Source organism: Pleurodeles waltl, chromosome 3_1 (genome assembly GCF_031143425.1).
Source record: "Pleurodeles waltl isolate 20211129_DDA chromosome 3_1, aPleWal1.hap1.20221129, whole genome shotgun sequence".
NCBI lineage: Eukaryota > Metazoa > Chordata > Amphibia > Caudata > Salamandridae > Pleurodeles > Pleurodeles waltl.
Genome location: NC_090440.1, coordinates 1,695,638,232 through 1,695,659,645, shown reverse-complemented (window position 1 = coordinate 1,695,659,645; position 21,414 = coordinate 1,695,638,232). Strand labels below are relative to the sequence as shown.

The 21,414-nt window shown below is 43.6% G+C and overlaps 1 protein-coding gene across 1 annotated transcript in view; it reads left to right on the top strand.

Moving 5' to 3' along the window:
- Positions 1-21,414, top strand: part of LOC138285510 (aryl hydrocarbon receptor-like) — a 214,300-nt gene that overhangs the window by 126,981 nt on the left and 65,905 nt on the right. Inside the window, exon 4 of the mRNA XM_069225505.1 lies at positions 1,702-1,791. Within this exon, the coding sequence (XP_069081606.1) occupies positions 1,702-1,791 (90 nt within the window). The remainder of the gene's footprint in view (positions 1-1,701; positions 1,792-21,414) is intronic.

Here is a 21,414-nt window from a genome sequence, read left to right as displayed (position 1 = left end):
TCAAGTGGATCCTCACATTAACGGACAGTCATTTATATTGCAGCATTGTATTTGAGTATTTTTTATGTGCTTTTATGGTATTAGGGATAGGATATTCCAATACATTGAAAGCTGTATGCATAGATAATTTATTATTAAAATTGTGGAAGATATACATAATTTCAACACCCTATTGATTCTCTTTTCAATTGCTCATGTTCTCTTAATTGGGTATACTTTGATCTAATTCCCCTTTCTTGATGGCTTTATTGATTATCACATGAGGGTCCTATATGAATTTTGAGTGCGCCACTATATTTTCTTTTTAGCACTTCAACAAGGAAGTGATGGCAGCCATCTCGGGACTGGGCTTCAGCCAAGTCCCAGAACAGAATGTAAAAATTAAGAAAAAGGGGCCAGGGTAGGGACACCCTGACCCCTTAGCTTTGGGGTCTTAGAGGACCCCCCCACCCCCAATAGCAACAAAAAAAATTGTTTTTTACATTTTAGGCGGGAGACACTGGGGATAAGCTGAAAATAAGTAAATAAATCAAACAAGCACAGGCTCCAGCGTTTGTTTAAGTGCAGCCCCTGGGTGAGACACATCACATGGGCATTTAAATTGTGAATGTGTGGGGGTGCCCACTCCTTCCCCCCGCAGCCTTGGGGTCTGCCACCTCCCCAGGGCTAATGTTTTATTAAAATGGGGGTTGGGAGGGGCCTTCCCAAAACAGAATATGTTTTAAGAAATGCATGGGGCCCGCCTTGCCCCCCAGGGCAGAATATATTTAATGAAATGCAGGAGTGCCGCCCGGCAACTCCCACACAGCCCCAGGAACCTCCCCAGGACAGATTGTCCGGAGTCCGTAGCGGTCATTGGTTTATCGTATAATAATGGAAATTATTTTACGTTAAAAAACATGGAAATTCACTGAAAAAAACAAAGGTTACAGGGACGGTATAGTTAGGCTCACATTTTAAACCTACAAAACCATAGAAATTCACCTGTTATAGTTAGAGTTATCTCAAGTAACTATAACTCGTGCTCTAAGGTAACTATAACCTGCGCCCTCACCATCCACTGCTAATTACCCCACAAATGATGGCACTTATGACATCTTTGATAACATCATTGACAATATCAATGATATTTAAAGTAACATTTACAGTAACATTTTTTATGAAAAAACGCTGCATGGTGGGGTCACGAATTATAGTTACCTTAGGGCGTGCAGCCAGAATTTTTTCACAAGTTTCTTTTGTTTCTTGTCTGAATGGCTATCCTTAGAGTTTTGCACTGTAGGGCACATTTTTCTGGACCTTTTTAAACAGAACACAGCACAGTTCACTCCTTTGCATTGTGGTAAATGTAGAACAAAGTTTATGCATACATGAATATTATCTGTAGTTTTTCACCAGAGTTGGTTCAGACCTTAGTACGTTTTTACAGACTAGCGAAGAATAGCTACTCTTGCAGTCATGGTGTATTTAATAACTTAATGAGCTTGAACTAATACCTAAATCTTTCTACTACAATTCAGTGACGGTACCCAAACATTTTCTGATGGGGATATGTAAATCAGTTACAACTTTATTGCTCAGTCTGCTAGTACATTTTCTCTATTGGTGTTCATTGCCTGTATGCACCAACGAACAATCTTAGATATGTGTATTTCATGGCCTTGTTACTGACATTGATCATTTTTTCGCTCTTTCTTGCAGGCTCTTGATGGCTTCATCATCGCAGTGACAGCTGATGGGTACATCTTCTATGTGTCGCCCACCATCCAGGACTACCTGGGTTTTCACCAGGTGAGAAAGTACCTTCCAGAGACACCCTGGTCTAACCATTCTACTGCCCCACTCTATGTCTCAGGCCAGTCTCACATCAGCTTGTCACTCGGTTCATTCTTCACTTTAGGGGTACAAGGATACCTTTGACACAAGGTGTCTTTGCGTATTTCACTCTAATACCCAAGCAGGCCAAATGATCTCCACTGACACTCTAATGACACCAGTAAAGGAGATGTCAAATATCAGATGGGCAAAGGGACTGCATTGCTTCCTTTTTAGGTCGCTTCCCAACAGAAAACAGTGTCCTTTGGAGGGAAGAGGACTCTTGGAAACCTAATTTTGGCATTCCATTTTTTCTCAGAATTTTGCGAAAAAATAATGCTTGCAGAGGTTATGCCAAACACAGAGGATGAAAATGCCAGTAGTGATAAATCATTGATGTACAGAATTGTTGATAACTAGAATATTGTAAGCTATTGCCTGCTCTTCTTCACCTTTCCTTGCTCATAAAAAAACAAGCGTTGGCAAATCAAATGGCCTGGCTTGCATTTTACCCTCTAGGCATGTTAGGGTTGCTAAAGTTGTATTTCAGCTTCAACCCTGTGGCAAGAATAGAGGTACTGCTGCACAAGTGCACTAAAACATATACTATATCGTTGCTAGGGTGCAATATAACTTCCCTCTAATACAGATCATTGCAGAAGCCCAATCTTTGGTATCCCTAGCAAATATTTTGTTTTGTATTAAAAGGGACAAATGTTCTTACAGTGGAAAAATAACAAACAAGTATTGCTTCTTGCATAAAATTAATGTTTGAAGTAAGGAGTTGAATATGGCTAAAAATAAGATGATTAAGTCTGCTATTAAGACATCACAGTCCCTCACGCATTCCATTAAAAGCACTTCTTAGAAGGCTCACAGACATGCAAGCAGCCAATACCCAGCATGGTCCTGGATTGATGCATTTTAAATGTGGTATTGTAAATATCATAGCAAAAACATTTGAAGACAAACATATCAAGCACATTTATGTCAGTACAGCTTTACTATACTTAAATCTGCATATATTTACCTTGATTACATATAAGGCTCCTAGTTTTCCATTTTTACAGATTTTTACAGATAAATACAAACAGAAAACAATGCTTTCAGTTAAGAACTGAAAAATGCAGAAAATTAGACATGAGTGACTTTCCCTGCGGGTTAATCAGTTAAATAAGTGTAGAAATATGCCATTTTACAACTTCCTTTATTCATAAAACACAAATTAAATATGAGTAAATACCGATAAGATGGACAAAAGGAGCCTTAATTATGTATCTTAAAGGTAGATAGAGGAGGAGTTAACAATAGTACGTTTATACTTACCAATTTATACTTACTTGCTTGAGTATTTTGGTTGTCTCTATGTTTCTTATGATATTTTTGTAGTACAATTCTTCTGTAGTTTATATTTTGACATAGAAGCACAGTAGTATGACAGTGAGACTAAAACACTGCTCTGAGCTGGGCCAAGATGGAATTGACAATGTTTCGAGCTAACAGCTTACCCATGCAATCTTTTGATTTGAAAGGGGATGACACAAAACAAACTTATTTTATTGAACTCAAGTGATTGGTTATTCCAGACCTAAAAATGTGCACTGAAATGTGCTAAATTGCAAAAGACTGAGAACCTTCCCATGAAGATTCTGCAGAGAAACAGCAATCCATCTAAGTGTATGCATCACTTCACCTGATCCTTTTCACTTGTTACTGCTCCTGTTGTGGGTTGCAGCGTTTAGCAGTGTGATGGATGAAGAAGTGTGAGAAATAGGCTCGCAGTTTATGGTTTTCAGTAAGCTGGCAGCTTTAAGCAGGTCTGCATGCCCCTTTTTTTGGTAATCCTCATGTTCAAAGTTCACTTGGCTACGTACTGTAGGTGGTTGTCCATTCTGAGATATTTTGTTTAAAGTTTATGGGCATCAGCAGGCATAAGTCAAAGGGAGCAGTGGTGGAGAGATCTGCTCGAATGGACTTCGTTAATGTCATCCTAAATCTGATTATCATTATGAAATGCCAAGAATTGGCCATAGTATGTTGCTAGTCAGGTTCTGCAGTGCTGGATTAACTTAGAGTCATCTGTTGGCCTGCAGTACAGTGCAGCTCTCGTCTGTTATTCTGTGCCTTATCGTTTAAGACCGGTACAGTACTGGGCTATGGTTTGCCTTATGTGAGTGAAGAAGTATGAAGTAGTAAAAGGGAATTATTAAGCAGCCTGTATGAACTACAATCGTCTTCAGACCGCTGAGTGTTGTGTTATTAGTTTTAGTGTGGGTTACATATATATGGTAGTATACTTGCATTACATAGCTCCTGCTATCCCTGAAAACGCATGGTTGTACTTTCACGCAGGGCAGCAAGCTTCTCCAGGTCCGAGGATTAGTATTTTTTGGGTAGTTATTTATGGTTATTGGGATTACTATTGTGCTCTACAGGAGCCATCCATGTCTTTACTCCAGTTTCTATTTGGTGGATTACAGTAGTAGGAGATAGGTGTGATCTTTAGAGAATGTGGAGGGTGTTGAAATTTCATGCATCAGTTAGCTGCATTAGTAGATGAGCTGCAGGAGAATTATGCGTTGTCAGGTTGCAGGGGTAAGAGAGAGGTTGTGATATTTAAACTGAGTAGTGGTTAATACTCAAAAATACAATAAGAGTGATTAAGTCAAATAGCATGTGATTTACAGTAGGCTGTACTCAAAGAGTAATGCATGCATAGGATGAAAAGGAAGAAAAGAGTCATTTGAAAGGAAAGGGAGAGTCAACAGTTTAAGTCAAAATCAGTATCATGGAGGGATTTTAAGAGTATTGTGGAGGCTTTCTGAGACTGCATGCTAACCTGTCGAAAGAAAAATAGCATTATTTGTATATGTTGCAATATCATTGCAGGCCATGGGAACACCACTGCGTACACACGCCACGTCACCTACAGGTACATACAGTTTTATCGTTCTATAAAATCCGATGGAAGGAAAACATGCTCTTGCTCAGCTACTGGGAGACTAGAAGAGAGTCTGTTTGGGGTCATAAGCCTAAGAACTCCCTGCACTGATGCTGACAAATCCGTAATAATAGTGGGGCACTGAGAGCCACTTGGCATCTATCCCTGGAAGCCCCATTTAAAAAAGAGGCATGCAATGGAGTGTTTATGCCGAATAAAAGACACGGAGAAAATAGAGTCATCGGCAATATTTCATGTTGTCCGCTCCTACCAGGCTGGTATGTAACAGGAACAGCAGGTGTCTGTCTACAGAAGGCTGTGTCAACAGCTGGAAGGGGCGAACTCCGCCCGGAAGCTAGGAAGGGTTTAGGGTTTCTCACAGTGATGAAAAGAAAGGCTCATAACTCATCCCAGATGGGCCTAAGCACCTAGAAATGTACAATTTGCCCCTTCCGCTCCCCTTCTCAAAAGCCCTCTGCCCAGAGAAGATTTAGTCAAAAAGAGGCAGCTGCCTAATTTATAGCAGAATCAGGCAAGAGATGAGAGACCAGCCTGGCATTCCCCTGGATCCGGATCACGGCTCTCTGCCATACTGCCAGGAACCTGCCTGCTTTAGCTATGAGTCACTGCAGCATCCAGACACCTTCTTCCCTCCAGTACTTGTAACTGGCGCCCTTTTCTTGGCATTAAAGTGAGACCTTATATTCAGGTTCCCCTCTCTACTGTTGAGCAGGGCCTTACACTTAAGATATTTCCTCTGCTTGTGAGTAGTACCTTGTATGTGTTTGCTCTACTTGTAAAGTGCAAATGGTCAGAAGTTAACTCAACTTCAAGGCGCAAGACATCATAGAACAAATACAGTGATACATAAAATACAACAAAAAACAGTCATCGGAAACCAAATCTACAAATAAACAAAAGCTGAAAAGACCTGATTAAAAGTAGGTCTTTATCAGCATTTGATTGAGGCCTTGCATTGAAATATTGCCTCCTCTGAACTTTGTCTTGAAACTGTCTCTTTGGCTATGAATGAGTATGAGTTCTCACAGGCAAGAGGCATTCACCTTATATTTTCAACTCTTTTCTCAGCCTAGAAGTAAAGACGTGCGTTAGACGCTTTTCCAGGCCTATAAATGAAGCCGTGTATTCAAGCTATTTTCAAGGCCTGTTGTTGAATTCTTGGACCAAAGTTAATTTCTTAGCCTTCGAGCAGAGTCTGCTTTTCAAATGTGGCACTGACCCTTAGGAAGGAACTTGTGTCCAAACCCTAGAGTATGAGTGAGGTTCAGCTTCAAATTATTTCTTTGTCCTTGGAGTGAGAGCTTCCATTCAGACATTTTTCTCTGGTTTTAAGGGATTCCTTGTTGTCAGGGTTACTCAGTAGACAGTATGGTTACTTAATTAAGCAATAAAGGGAAAATTATGCGGCATACTGCTGCACATTTTTTAATAGCATTACTTCCGTTTTTAATATTTTTTACACATGCTTCCCCGTATGGGGTTGATACAAGTCTAGCACACAGATACAGCAATAAGCAACAGTGAGATGACCAGTCAGCATTTGCAAAGGGGCTTCCACTTCGTGGCAAAAGGTGTAGCTGTGTTTTTAGTAACGTTAAATCCGTTTGAGTTTAAAACTTTTTTGTTAAAATCTGAAGAATTTGCACTAGGTCAATTATGTGGCAAATACATAGTTATGCGGAAAACGCCACAGCCCTTGCCTGCGAGTAAAACCTTGTATTTAAATCTTTCCCTCGGTTAACGAGTGAGGGCTTTCCATCTAAAACTTCCCAACCACCTGCCATTGATGCGCCACATTCGAACCCTTTTTTTATGTGTGAGGTTGATGCCTGATTTAAATCCTAGCCATTCAGCTAGGACTCGTAGTCAAACGTAAACTTCGGCTTTATTTGCTGAGTGAGACACACTTGCAAGTTACATCCTATTGGACGGGATGCCATTTTAAGAAGACTAATAACTGAGAACCAAAAGCAGAGAATAGTGGCCTAGTTACAGTCGGATTGCAGAGTATCAACACCTTTGGCTGTCTCATAGGGTAGCGGGCGCATATGCCGAACTGCTCAAAGTAGCTTGAATTTGCTCCTGTCCGGATACTGAATCCTGTCCCACTATTGATATGAAAAGTTGCAGATTAAACTCGTGTGCATCCTTTTAGGATGTCTCCGTATTTGTGACCTTCACTAGCCAAAATGCAGGAGAGCTGTACAGAGTCAAAGGCAAAGATACAGTGAACAAGTAACTGGAAGGGTAGCTGGTTTCTGGGAGCAGAAGTGGGATATTGCTGCATTGTGAAATAATACTAGAAATAACCAGTATGAGAGGATTCAAAACAGTGCGAGACCCTCTGGAACGCCATGAGTTTTTCAGTTTTATATAGAGCGAACTCAGCCCAAGGGCATTGGAGCGCTGTACATGAGCACCAAATTAACTAGGACGAGTTCTTTTTTTAGGCACGCGGAGATTAACTGACTTGCCCAGGATCACAGGATGTTGAGCATGCGTCAGGATTCAACCCGGGTCACCCAAGTCCCAAAGTCGGCAGCTCAGCCCTTTGGACAGGACAGTCTTTGTTTTCAAATGATTGTTTTCAAATGATTCCCCGGACTGTGCTGGAGATGAGGTCTTGGACCCAGCCGGCGTTGAATTACATTATCAGGACAGAAACTTCTACCTACAAATGTACCGAGACAACTGCCGAAATATGGTCACAGCGGAGCTAATGATAGTCAATTCGCACTTACCTCGGCGGTATTTGTGGAGTCAAAATTATGGTCACATTATTTGACCTACAAGCACGCAGCCTGTACGAGTGTGGCTGTGTCGTCTACAAACCCTGCCAAGGGCCCGTGAGCGAGGCCGGGCTTGTTGCAGCCCGGCCCCTCGGTCTGTGAGTGAGGCCTCGGGGCGTGGGGTCCCTGCGCTCCCTGCTGGTGACAGGGGGTTTTCCTGGCCCGAGCCCCTGCGGTATCTAACGCGGCCAGCACTGCCGGGAATTCAAACCGGTTTCCTCCCAACAAGAGCGGGGATTGTCTCCCCACAGCCCCCGCACGCCTCCCCTCCTCCCTGCACCAACACCCGCCCTCCCCTCGCCCTCTCTTGTGAAAGCAGAGCGGCGAGTGTTTGTTTTCAGGGCTTCGCTTCTTTCAGCGGAGTCCAGAACAAGCAGCCCTTCTTTCAGGAGGAGGAATGCGGTACATGAAGCAGCTTCAGGAATTTGGAGACGGGGGCGCCTTCCCTCAGCTCCAGGACGCCTCTTCGCCCAGAGGCAACGCCCTTTCCACTACCCCATGGCCATTTACTGATGAGGAAACGGGGCCCCTTAGCCCTGCTCCAGTTGTAATGTCATGTCCTGTTGGCCGTAGGTACACTGCCTGCTTCCGGCCGCTTCCGAGCGATGCAGGGGACAGACGGTAATAGTGGGGCGCGAAAGGAGACGGGGGTTGATGCTGCGTCGTGTTGGCTGCTCGTGCAGCGTCTCTCCTGCTCTAAGGCCTCTTCCGATTTCTTAGGGCTGAGGGGTGGAAGGCGGTAGGTAACAAGAGCTCGTTGTGGGAGGATGTGTCATAGAAAAGGAACCAAAGATGATGGATACTTTGGGTGGAACACTCAAAAAACCCGTGAAATAGCAACATTGGTCTGTTTGTGGCTAAAGATAAGGGAGACTCTCCATCTTACCCAGGGTTGAGGGTTACATGAGTTCAGCAAACCTCCTTAGGTCTCCTCTCATGCTAGCCTCACTCCATTCCTGTGAACTTTGCACGAGTAGCCCCAGCAATAATTTCCAGAATAGAGGAAGGATTTAGCATAAGGGTTCATCACAGTCAAGACAAACTGCAGCTACACAAACTTAACAGAATATACAAATCATGAATCAAAAAAGCTAACAAAGGTACTACTCAGTCAGAATTCAAAATGCTTAATCTACAACCAAGGAATTTTATAAAATTCTCAATGAATTTCAAAAACCTTCATGCATGGAAGGAAGTCATCCCACTACTCAAGATTTCACAAACAAACTGGCAACTCACTACACAACCAAGGCAGGCACATTGGACTCCTATTTAAAACAGAAGAAAACCATCAGCACCAACCCCTTTCCTAAAATACCCTCTAAGAATAAACCAACCCAACCTCTACAGTCCTTCCAACAAATATCCCAAGGTGAATTTATGGATTTGGTCAAAGCAAGCAGACCTTCCCTTCTGAGCCTTGCCCACCACAAATCTTCAATAACATTCTTCTATCTACTTCTGCTGCCACACCTGTAAGAAGAATCATCAACAACTCTTTAACTAAAGGAACTTTTCCTGTAGACCTGAAAAAGGCATACATATGACCGTTATTAAAGAAAACAAACCTAGACCCGCAAGACCCCAACAACTACAGACCAATCACAATTGGACCTTTCCAGGGCAAATTGATAGAAAGAGCAGCATTCGCCCAGATGTCACAATTCATTGAAGACAATTCTATACTTTTAGACTTCCAAACTGGATTCCGCCCAGGAAAAAGCACTAAATCGGCACTCATAGCAATATGGGATGATCTTAAAAACACAGCCAACAGCAGTGGAGTTGCTGCACTACTTCTCTTGGACCTCTCGGCTGCCTTTAATACGGTTGACCATGACACCCTAATTCAAAGACTCCACGAAGCAGGCATTCAAGGGACTGCTCTCGACTGGATTACTTCCTATCTTCAAAAAAGATCTAATATCATCTACTCGCCCCCCTTCTCGTCCAAACCCTACCTCACAAAAGCAGATCAACTCACCTTTGCTTTTCAACATCTACATGATATCATTACCAGAACTGATCAATGATTTCCATCTCACATGCTACAACTATGCAGATGACACACAAATACTACCTAAATTAGAATGCCCCAAAAACATTGAAAACTCAGAAATCTTCAGTTGCCTCAGAGCCGTTGATCAGTGGATGACCTGGAGCCATCTCAAACGAAATACCTCCAAAACAGAAATACTCACATATGGTGACTGGAAAAGTTATGACTCTCTCTGCGTCTGGCCTGATGATCTCAGACCACCTCCTCAATTATCCAAGGAAGCTAAAAGCCTTGGACTCACCATGGAATCCAAGTCAACTATGAACGCCCAAGTGGACAAATTAGCACAAACAAGCTTCATCACCTTGAAGATTTTACAACGCATCTTCCCCCACCTCGGATTTCTACACAAGGTGCAAGCTACTATCTCGCTTGTACTATCCAAACTGGATTATGCCAATGGCCTCTACCATGGATCATCTCTATCTATTATGAAAAAACTACAACGTATTCAGAACTCCGCAGCCAGGCTACTAGTACATGTAAAGCCGCAAGCTCACATCTCCCCTGCCTTAAGAGCACTACAATGGTTACCCGTTGCCAGAAGATGCACTTTCAAGCTGCTTTGTATCACCCACAAAGCTATACATGAAACAGGACCGCTTTTTTATCAGAAACAAAATAACCAAATGCATCCAACAAAGAAACCTCCGCTCAAGGTTGGCACCCGGCCTTAGAACATCACCATACAAGAAAAAGACGATAGGTGGTACCATCCTTCTCCTTTCAAGCAGCCAATCTATGGAATTCATTACCCCAACTATAAGAGTCACAGATACATTTCTTGTCTTCAGAAAACTACTCAAGAGTTGGCTCTTTCCTTCATAACCACCATATTCAAACAACTATGGACTGCATATGCCTATGTTGCTAAATATTTTTTCTGATTATGTGTCTATATCTAGTTATGTATAGTTCCTAAGAAAATATGTATTGCTTCTATGTCATAATAAAAAAAATACCCATACACTCTTTAAACCTGTTTGACAAAGTATATTTACCTATGGTTTTAATTATGTATTGTATGTACATATATGTGTGTGCATTCATGTGTGTTTGTATGTGTGTGTGTGTATGAATATATATATATATATATGTATGTATGTGTATATGTTGTTTCTGTGCTTGGCATGTTCGTGGGTCATTGCATGGCTCCTGGGTGGGTTGTTATACTAAATATCTATGAATCCCTGCTCTCATCTTATCACACATCATATGTCATGTCTCAATCAAACTATCCTCCATTCCCTCTCTGACTCATCCCAAATCCATTCTACTACTTTCATCTCGTAATAACTCTGCCTAAACTCTTCCCTCAGCTTCCACATCTAACTCACCAAACCTCACTCTACTACCATGACCTCCCAAACAACCCTACTAAATTCTCCCTCATTTATCTCACCCTGCTACTATGATCTCCCTAACCCTTCCACAGAGTCTTCCCTCCTCCATCCCCCTTTACTCACCCCAAGACTTTGGGATGAGTAAATGAGGGGTATACTCCCAATTAACACTTCTGGATTTCTTTCCTCCTCCACTCCTCCATTACTCCAGTCAATCTAACTAACAAACTCTCATATCCGCGGCTCAAATTAACCATAATAATACTAAAACTGTACTCATATTTCCCAATACTAATCCTTGTTGGGTTCCGGAGTAGCGTGCTACTCGCCAAAAAGCGATTTGACGCCTCGCCAGGGGTAGTAAGCGCTATATAAATACTATTACAATACAATACAATACATAACATATTACAGAATTCTTGTGCCAGTGTTAGAAAAGGCGACAGAAGAGCGTATGTCTGTCCATTAGTTACCAATAATGGCATTACTCCTAGCCCTTCTCCCTCGACTTCCTTCTTAACAAACGAGGGAAGGGATAAATGCCATTATCAGTAAGTAATGGACACGTTACCTCCTGTCCCTCCCTCCTCTTCTTTCTTAACAAAAGAGGCATAGCAAGCAAACAAAACCGAATAACTGAGTTGCAATCACACGTGGACTTTATTAAAGTGCGCGGATACCACACAGAAATCACTATTCCCTCATTGAGGACAACACTGTGTGACCAAGAACATTATCAAGGCATTCCAACTCAGAAACCCTATAGTGCCGAACAAAAGTGGATGGAGTAGCCCAAGTCTCTGCCATGCAAATCTCCACAACTGGGGCCTCTGGTAACTCTGCCACTGTAGCAGCCCTACTGCGGGTAAAATACCCCTGAATCGCCAGTGGAGGAGCAACATCCTTTACCTTATAAACTAGGAGAACCAAGGAGCGTATCCACCTATTCAAAGTAGCCGTAGATGGTTTCTCCCCTTTCTTGGCAGGACCAAAGTCCACAAACAATGCATCCCCTTTTCGAAACAGTTTCACCACCTCAAGGTAAAACAGCAGAGGCCTCACATCCAAACAATGCAGTCTGCACTCCTTGTCAGAGGAAGGGTCCAGACAAAACTCTTCAAAGCCATCTGAACAAGAGGTTCAAATGGAAGACCAGTTAAAGCATCCAACACTAAATGTAGAATCCAAGTCAGAAAAGACCAGACAACTCTAGGGAAAAATTCTACAGCCCCTGGAGAAATCGAGGCATTAGTCCATCCTCATCCTTCAGATTTTGCCATGAACCCAAAAAATCCTGAAAAGCAGCCCTCTAAATCCACAGAGTAGCTACCATTGAATCCTTTCTAGCCCATCATGCAAGAATTGCATAACCAGAAAAAGACTAGCCTAAGTGGGATCCACCTGTTTTCCTAAACACCAGGACGAAAAGGCTTTCCAGTGTCAGGCATAAGAATGGAGAATAGATTACTTCCTAAATGCGTGCAAAGTTGAAGCTAACTGCTCAGGAACCTTTAAACCATCGAAACCTCTCCATTCATCTTCCATGCCGTTAAGTGCAACTTCCACAAGGACCCCAGGGGAAGAGATGGAAAAAAGAGAGGAGACGGGACAGCCGGAAGAGTCCACTCCTGACCGTTCCGCAACAGTTCCAGAAGAGGAAACCAATTTGCCCTTGACCAGTGAGGCACTATAAATATTATGTGAGCCCTCACTCTCCTAACTCTTACCAGAAATGACTTGATCAATTGAAAGGGCAGAAAAGCATACAGCCAGGGCCCAGGGCCAGGGGCATATCAAACCATCAATTGCCCACACCTGGGGACAGCTCTCCCTTGTACAAAACCTCCCCACCTTGGCATTTTTGGGAGCGGCAAACAGGTCTAACTCTGGCTGACCCCACCTCTGAACAATGCAGGTGGAACAGAGACGGGTGCAGCGAGAAATCCGTGGATGATGTAATTTCCCTGATCAGAACATCTGCCCGACATTTTCCACCTGAATGTAAAGAGCAGTCATCGCCAGAACTTAACTCTGAGCCCACTCTAGGATCTCCCGTCCAATCAAGTTCAGGGATCTGGGCCTGGTACTACCCTGTCTGTTGATACAGGACTTCGCCACCAGATTGTAGATTCAAACCAGAACCACCCTCAGTACCTTCTGGAAATGAAACAAAGCCAGCAGAATAGTCTTCAGCTGTCTCCAGTTCGATGAACTTCGAGAGTCCGGCAGAGGCCAGAACCCTTGGGCTCTAGCCAGGCCCCCAACCCAAGAGGATGGCATCCGTCATGATTACTACAGGAGCCAGAGGAGAAAGGGATATCCCCACTCCCAGATGGTCCCACTCCATCTACCACAACAAATCCCTGCAGATGTGGACCAACATGGTGATGTAGGAGTGAAGATTCTGCGCACTTGGAGCCCAATGGGAGTGAATCCAGCCCACAGCTTGTGAAGGTGAAACCTGGCCCTAGGAACAAGAAACACTGTGGAAGCCAATTGACCCTGGACCTGCAACCAATCCATCACTCTTTGAGCCGTCTGAGACAGCAGGGAGAGAACCTGAGCCTGTAAGCTGACCAACCTCCTTTGGGATAGAGTCACCAGTCCTCTCTGAGTCTGAAAATGATCCTCAATGAACACCATGTTGTGGGATGGAACCAGACAAGATTTTTTCCAAGTTATCAAAAATCTGTGATCCAAAAAAAACCTGCAAAACCCACTCCACGTCTCTCACCAGCTAGAGCTCCTTTGGGGATTGTATGAACAGATCGTCCAAATAAGGATGAACAAAATCCCCTTGAGCATGAAGAATATCCACCAGAGGAGGCACCAAAGGAGCCAGAACCTTTGTAAGCACCCTGGGTGATGATTTTAGCCCAAAGGGGAGCACGCAAAACTAGAAATGATCTTCTCCTGTTGCAAAATGCAGAAACTGCTGGGAGGGCACTGCGATAGGGATGTGGAGATAGGCATCCTGGAGATCTGTGGAAGCCAAAAAATCTCCTGGATCTACTAGAGAAAGGATTGACTGAATTGTCAACATTTGAAAATGGATGGACCATATCCAAGAGTTCACTCATTTTAAGTCCAGGTTGAGACGAAATGCCCCCAAGACCTTTTGAACCAAAAAGAGGATAGAATATGCCGCTTTTCCCAGTTCTGTGTTTGGCACCCTGCAGATTACACCTTTTGCCAGAAAGTCCATGACCCATCCAGAAAAGCCTGTGCTTTGCCCCAGTTGCCGGAACCAGAGTCACAAGGATGCCAATATCTGAAGGTATGTGCTCAAACTTGATCGTGTAACCATTGGCCACAGTGTCCAAGATCCACTGATCTGACACATCCTGCCACCCCACCTGTAGAAAGTGCAATAACCTGCCTCCGACTGGCAGATCCCTCCAAGGACTGTGATTGTCAGGGGCCCTTTTTTGCAGCCGCCTTTTGAGCTGAACCAGAGTGCTTAGGAGAAAACCAAGGCTGAAACCTTCTCCTCCTAAAAGAAAAATGACGGGCATCACCTTTCGGGGATGATTTAGAGGGATTATTCCAATGCTTCCTGACAGATGAAATACCTTTATAATGCAAAGCATGCTAATGCCCCTTAAAAGCTTTGGCTATCATAGTAGGCAGCTGCTTCCCAAAGAGGGTCTGATCCTGAAGGGGAATCTTCATCAGAGGACTTCTCCCCTTCCACTCTTAGCCACAATCCAGGCATCCATGGACCTGGCAAACCAGCAAATGATATCCAAGAAATATCTGCCAGCAATCTTGCCTGCTGCTCCATTGCTGCCAACAGATTGGAACACTCCACACCTGTCTGAACTGCAACAGCAAGTTGATCAAAGTCCTGGACCAAGGATTGCGCAGAATAAGCTGAAAGAATACTAGTCTTCAATGCTAAATTCTCCGCTGCAAAAGTCCGCTTAACAGTATCTTTTACATCAATAGGGGTACAATCCTCAGGATTGATGGCAGTCTTACCAGTCAGAGTCTCTAAAGTAAGAGTCTGGGTTAACGAAATGAGAAAGAAAATCCTCCCCTTCCAATAGATACAGTTTCTGCAGAAGATGAGGAACCTGAACCTTGTCCACATCCTTCCATTCCTTAACTGGACCCTGAAAGGGCATGGCAAACTTAGAGGGTTTAACATACTGAGGAAAAAAGGCTCCCCCATTATCTGATGCTTGAAAGGCTTGAAATCCCAAGTTTTCTCTCACATTTACCAACACATCCCACGTGTCTTCTCAGGAGACATATTTACCACCAGAAGACATCGATGGAGCCTCCAGATCCAAATCCGGAGACCGAGTCTTGGGATTAGGAGCAGAAACAGGCTTCCCAGGACTAGCCTGAAGGGCCCTAGCCACTGCCGCCTCAATCATGCCCTCAACTTCCTCCCTGGATATGAGAGGCGCCGTCCCCCCATCAGGACTTTGAGTGGTATGAGCCCTCTTAGGAGGAAGAGGAGCCCCTTAGAAGAAGTAGTGGATAGGAAATGTTTGTGCTAAGTCAGCCTCTTGTTCTTCATTCTCAAACACGAATGCAGAGGTACCCAAAGATGCCCATATAAGAAGGGAGACCGAACCCTGAAACAAACCAATGGGGATAAACCAGCACCACCAATCATAGCCCCCGCAATTTCCTGTAAAAGTAAAGAAAAACGTCTCAAACTCATTCCTATCAGGAATAGTCTAGCAGAAGCACTCCCAAGTCGCGCTCTGCTCTGCAAAACCACTGACCCGGAAGCGCAGCCACAGCAGGACCGCCAGATTCCATACAGCGTCTGCTGAATGCGCACCATTCCTCCAGCTGCGCTGAGCAAGACAGGATGCCACGAGACCAGGAGATCGTTACGACGAGCTCTGCTCGTCCCCAGGGATCCGAAGACGATGCATCTCCAGGCCCTGTCATGGAGGAAGAATTCAGGAAGATAAGTATCTTTGGAGACAAAAAAGAACAGGAGCTGGAGGAGGTGGGAGAGTTTTATTTAGAAGGGGAGGGGTCTAGTTCGCGGCAAAGGAGCCTCATTTGGCGAGGGAGGGACGGGAGGTAATGTTGAATACTGTCAAAGCCAATAAGTGTGGCATTGGCTACCAGCCTTCTTGGTTTGTCAGTGATAGTTTTGTTTTGTCATTTTTTGGGGAAAACCTTTTTGCTGAGTCCATTGCCAATATAACAAATTTCGAACACTGGCTGAAAGCAAACATTTTTTGTTCTCAAAAAGGACACACAGTACATTACAACAGTAGTCCCTGGCAATGAAGGGAATTACTTTTTGTGTAGATCTTCTTCCTGCGAAAGCAGAAAGCTGACACTCAGAGTTAAGTTAGCTAGTGGCTGAAGTGTGCAATAAAGTGCCCCATGCTGTAGTGGGCCGTAGAACAGTGCAAATTACCCAACAGCATACCAGTGAATAAAGAGGGCTGGCTGAAAGACCTTAGTAATAAGTTTATTATTATATATATAATTTTAGTAAAAATCAAAAGGTCTTGGCTAACGTCAGACCTAACAAATCGCTCCATCAAAACGTCAAGACAAATCCTCATTAAGTAAGTATTCTACGATATACATAATTGAATTCTAAAAAAAAAAGTCCCTTAAAAAGACTGGTCTTGTGTCATCGACCCAGAAAAAAAAATGAAGATCTGAAATGTCACTTTGGGTGGTGTCGAAGAAATTTCGAGAACGACCAGATTTAAAAACTGACCCACCCCTTTTCAACCATAAAACATACTGCAGCCTTCAGTACCAGAAAGAAGGTGACTTATAAGAAAACACTCTAATCAACACTGAAAATATTGGAGCCCCTTTGTCACAAGAGCTCTGGAAAGAAAAGGTGCAATTTCAAAGCCACTTTCACAGCCGATTCACAGATGACAGCAGTCAGCAATGCTAAATATTCCTACGATAGAGTTTCTAACCAGTAACCAGACATCTTGTGATGGAACTTAAGTGAGAAATCTAAGGTCCCTGCCAGACGGAAGAGAATCTACAGTGCTTGCAGTATGCTTATTTTCCATGGGACTAATACAGAGTTCAGTCTCCTACACATGAGAAAATAGTCTGTGTCAATTTTAATAAAACACAAGCAATATACTTCTAATGGTGACATTTTGAGGGATGTAGAGATATTCCTTAAGGCTTCCTCATAGAAACTGTGCAACATACATAGTTCTGAAATTAATACCTCTCTTTGATGGTGCAGGTGGTTGAAGCTAACAGAAGAGGTTATTGCCAAATCGACAACTAGACCACTTAATCCCATTATAGAAAATGTGTTTAAGTCCGCCCCAAAAGACCCTGCCTGAATAAAGTAGTGTACAGGAGCATACCATATTAGAGCGACAGTAGCCCGAAAGAGGTTATTACTTCGTGCAGGTTCCTCAGGGTCTTCTCCAGAAAAGAAAGTAAGAAACTGGAAACATTAGCTGGAGAAGAATCCCTGCTACAGACACCTGCAACTTATGTACAGACAACTTCCTTGTATGGTGAAGGATCGCGCAAACCAGTGGATGGTCATGGATGGGATAACATATCCTTAAGCCTCACAAGTCAGTGTTCGTGCCAGTTGTATAGGAAGAGCAGATAAGTGCCAATAAATCCACCATCTAGACATAACTAGACAAAGTCAAGACATCTGCTAGACAAATGCAGCCATGACGATATTCAGGAGACATGTCTGAGTCTTCCTGTTGCCAGATACAGACGTTTTCATTTCGCTGTGACCTTGTTTGGAAGAAGACTACGGAGGCATTGAAAATAAAAGGCATTGAAAAAGTCATTTATGTTGACTTTTCTGTCGGAAGAACTTTCCATCATATTTCATGTACACACAAAGAACAGAAGCACTCTCAGCAGAAGTGTAAGATTCCCTTATGCGCAACAAAGGTACATCATGGCAGAAGCAGTGCAAGCTTCCATACACATAGTTCATCAGCCGTGCCAGCTTCACTCTAGCAGAGAACAAGAGCAGTATGGGTAACGTCAGTGCGAGCCGATGAGTGTTGCAGCAGGGAATTATATTAAAAAAAGATGTGTCCCTTTCGTTGGCAGCCTGCCTTTACCCAGAGCTTGCAGCGGTTAACCTATTATTCTTTAGGCCTAGCCCCACTAACCAAGCTCCTCATGTGTGTTTGAAGAAAGAAGGGGGTGAATCTGTGAGCAGGCACAGAAACAAAGTTATGCAAGCACAGTTCATGGGGACTGCGTGATGAGAGCTGCACTGAATATCAAAGTATACCAAAAATGATTGATGTAATGCTTGGATTAATCTCAGCCACTGGTAATTACTTGGGTTTGCCTGCCAGTCTGCCGTTATTTTGTATACTAAACCACCTCATTTCGACCCAGCCATTCACAACTCAGTCTTGACCCTGCTCCTCATGGGAACATACAAGCCTGAACTGCCAGGCCAGGTCCTCATTGAATTGGAACAATAGCAACCCAGGAATGGTTTCTCCCTAGTTAGGGCTCATCAGCCAGGTATAGCATGGATCCAGTGACACAGTGTGCATGGAACCTAAGTTAGGGTATACCCGTTCCACTTAGGGTGACATACTAAAGTATGCAAAGTTTGCACCAAATATTCACTGCACTGAGTATGCAATAAAAAGGCAGGCATTTGTCTGACTCAGGGACTTCGGCCGGTCAGCCAGGCTCCTTGAAACAGTGCAGACCCAATTAAATCTACCATAGGAACAACCTGCCTGGCCAGCTTTATATGAACCCTCTGCTAGAAAATGTGGTGCCTGAGCATATAGAAAATATAGCCTTCTCTGGTATTGTAGCAGAATATTGTGTCCCAAAAATAATTTGGCAAAAATATTGTGTCTTGTAGTTTTCAGTGGGGAGTTGCAACCCGCAAAACATGACCCAAGTCACCCATCTTCCCATCTATGGGCACAGTACTGTCTTACCCTCTAGGTCCACGTCTAATGCAAAGCAGCATGTACCTTGCCAGATTTGGGATCTTGCATCTCTTCAGTCTCTTTCATTTCTATGTCAGTTATCTTACTACTGTCATTGTTTCCCACTGATTATAGCTTTCAGATTGCTGTTCTTATATTCTTCTCTGCTGTTGTGGGGGCTACCTATCACATTTTGAGGTCTGGTCGGGCCTAGTAACATCTTCAGTAAACGAGGCGGCCATTCTGGAATGTCATGTTTCTTGCTCATGGTGACTGAACATCAAACGTAGGTCAACCAAAATGCAGAAAAAGCTATTTTTTTCTTTTCTTTTTTTTTTTTTTTTTTAATAAAACAGCCCTAAGTTCGTTAACACCTAGTTGTAAATATTATTAAAATATTTGAAGGTGCAAATGTCATTGTGCTCAAATTGTTATTCCTCCACTTTATAACGTAAAGCTTTTCTGAAACAAGCCATACACTTTGTGGCCCTCGGTGTAGGTGAGTAGGAAGGTATGATACCTATGGTATATGGGAGATGCAGATTTGACAATATGGCTGTCATGTGTGCCCAGTTCATCGTGCCTTCAAGTAAAAAGAGCATCACTGTGCCGTGTTCGAAGTAGGACACAGCAAAAGAAAGTGGTGACAGGCGGCATGACGCAAGTTAGTCCTAGGCCTTTGCTGGCCACTATTTCCCACATACGAACTTGTAATTCCAGGCATTTTACAGAGGACAAAGTTCTTCTGGTATGATGTAGGGTAGTTTTTCCCTGGTAACAAATGAAGAGTTCCCATACTTTGGTATAGCAGGTACGGTAACACCACACCACTTGTAATCCCAGTTTGGAGACTGTAGTAGAGAATATACAAAGTAGGATATTGAAAGGTTACAAGATTGTGGACAGAATATCAAGAGACAGAATGTCGAAGAGCTAAGTGCCTAGAGGGAGGTATGGATTTACTATTCTTAACTCCACATCAAACGTCCCTTAAAGATCCATATATTTGGAGTTAGTTACAGAAAATCTATAGAAACCTACCTCAATATTCTAGTCTTGATATTGTGACCCTTCCATATTCTCTTCTAATATTCTGGACACACATCCACTTTGGCTGTTTTCGGCCAAAATGGTGTTTCGAAGCCAATAATGGGGTCCCCAGCTGTACTATGAAAATAACCTGGGTTTTGATCTTTGCACAATCTTAAGGAGTGTGAGAATGCAGGTTTAGAATTGCAGTTGGGCAGTGGTGGCCGGCAGCTTTAGGAGGGAGGGGGGCGGCGGGACGCGCGCACACACACATACTCATTCTTTAACACACAGACACGCACGCACATCCATTAACAACACTCATACTATACAAACATGCACGCACGCACCAAACATTAATTTCAAATCACACACACTCATTCTTTCACACACGCACGCACATCCATTAACAACATTCATACCATTCAAACATGCACACACGCACCAAACATTCATTTTGAAAGATCGCACACACTCATTCTTTCACACACACACACACGCACATCCATTAACAACACTCATAACACTCAAACATGCACCGTCGCACCAAACATTCAATTTAAAACATCACACACATACGCACACACACACACACACACACAGACACACTTACCTTCAGCCTCCAGGTCCCAGGAGGGTTGGGACTGCTGCCTTCCCTCATTGGCTGACCTTAGGTAGCAGTCACAGCCTCGTCACAGAGTGGGATGGGGTCAGTGAGATTGCTGACCCCACCCCACTCTGTGACGAAGTGTCACTGACTGACACTCGCCTTGGACACTTCAGGACTTAAACCTGAAGCGCCCAGGGAGAGTGTCAATTGGTGACGCTTTCCTCGTCACCCAGGGGAGGGCCTCGAGGCACCTTTGCTGAGCCGAGGAGGTCACGCCCATAGGAGCTGTGACCTCCTCAGCCCAGCAAAGTTCAGCTCAGGCAGCCAGGAGTCTGCGCAAATCACACATGGCTCATTCCTGGCTGTCTGAGCTGAACATGGAGAGTGTCTGTCAGGCTGACCTTTGTTCAGCCTGACAGACACTCTTCATGAGGGGTAAAAGGTGGGGGAGGGTGGCCCCTCCGCCCTAAAGGACGGGCCGCCACTGCAGTTGGGTGTTTTGAGTCGGATGGAAAAGATTGGGGTTCTAAAATGGGTGTGGCATACAAAGCTTATCAAAGAAGCCCCCAGACGAAGTGTCGCTTACTTGACTAAGTGCAAGGCCTAATAAATGTGAACTAGAATACCGTCCTTGAAAATAGGCGGTAAATAGAGTCTGGACTCACCATAAACGAAGTCACCAGGCAACAAGATAGGATAATTTTACAGTAATGTAATAACATTATCCTGGATAGTAGGGAATACAACATTGAAAAGCTAGATATAAAATGAAACAGCGCTTAAGTAGATAACTTGATGGTTCAGTTAGAATTGATTAGCATCTTAGGAAGTCCCCATGCCATCCGGGGTCTCTGATATTGCCAGACAGGTACACTTTTCTTTCTTTAGTTGGTGAAGGAC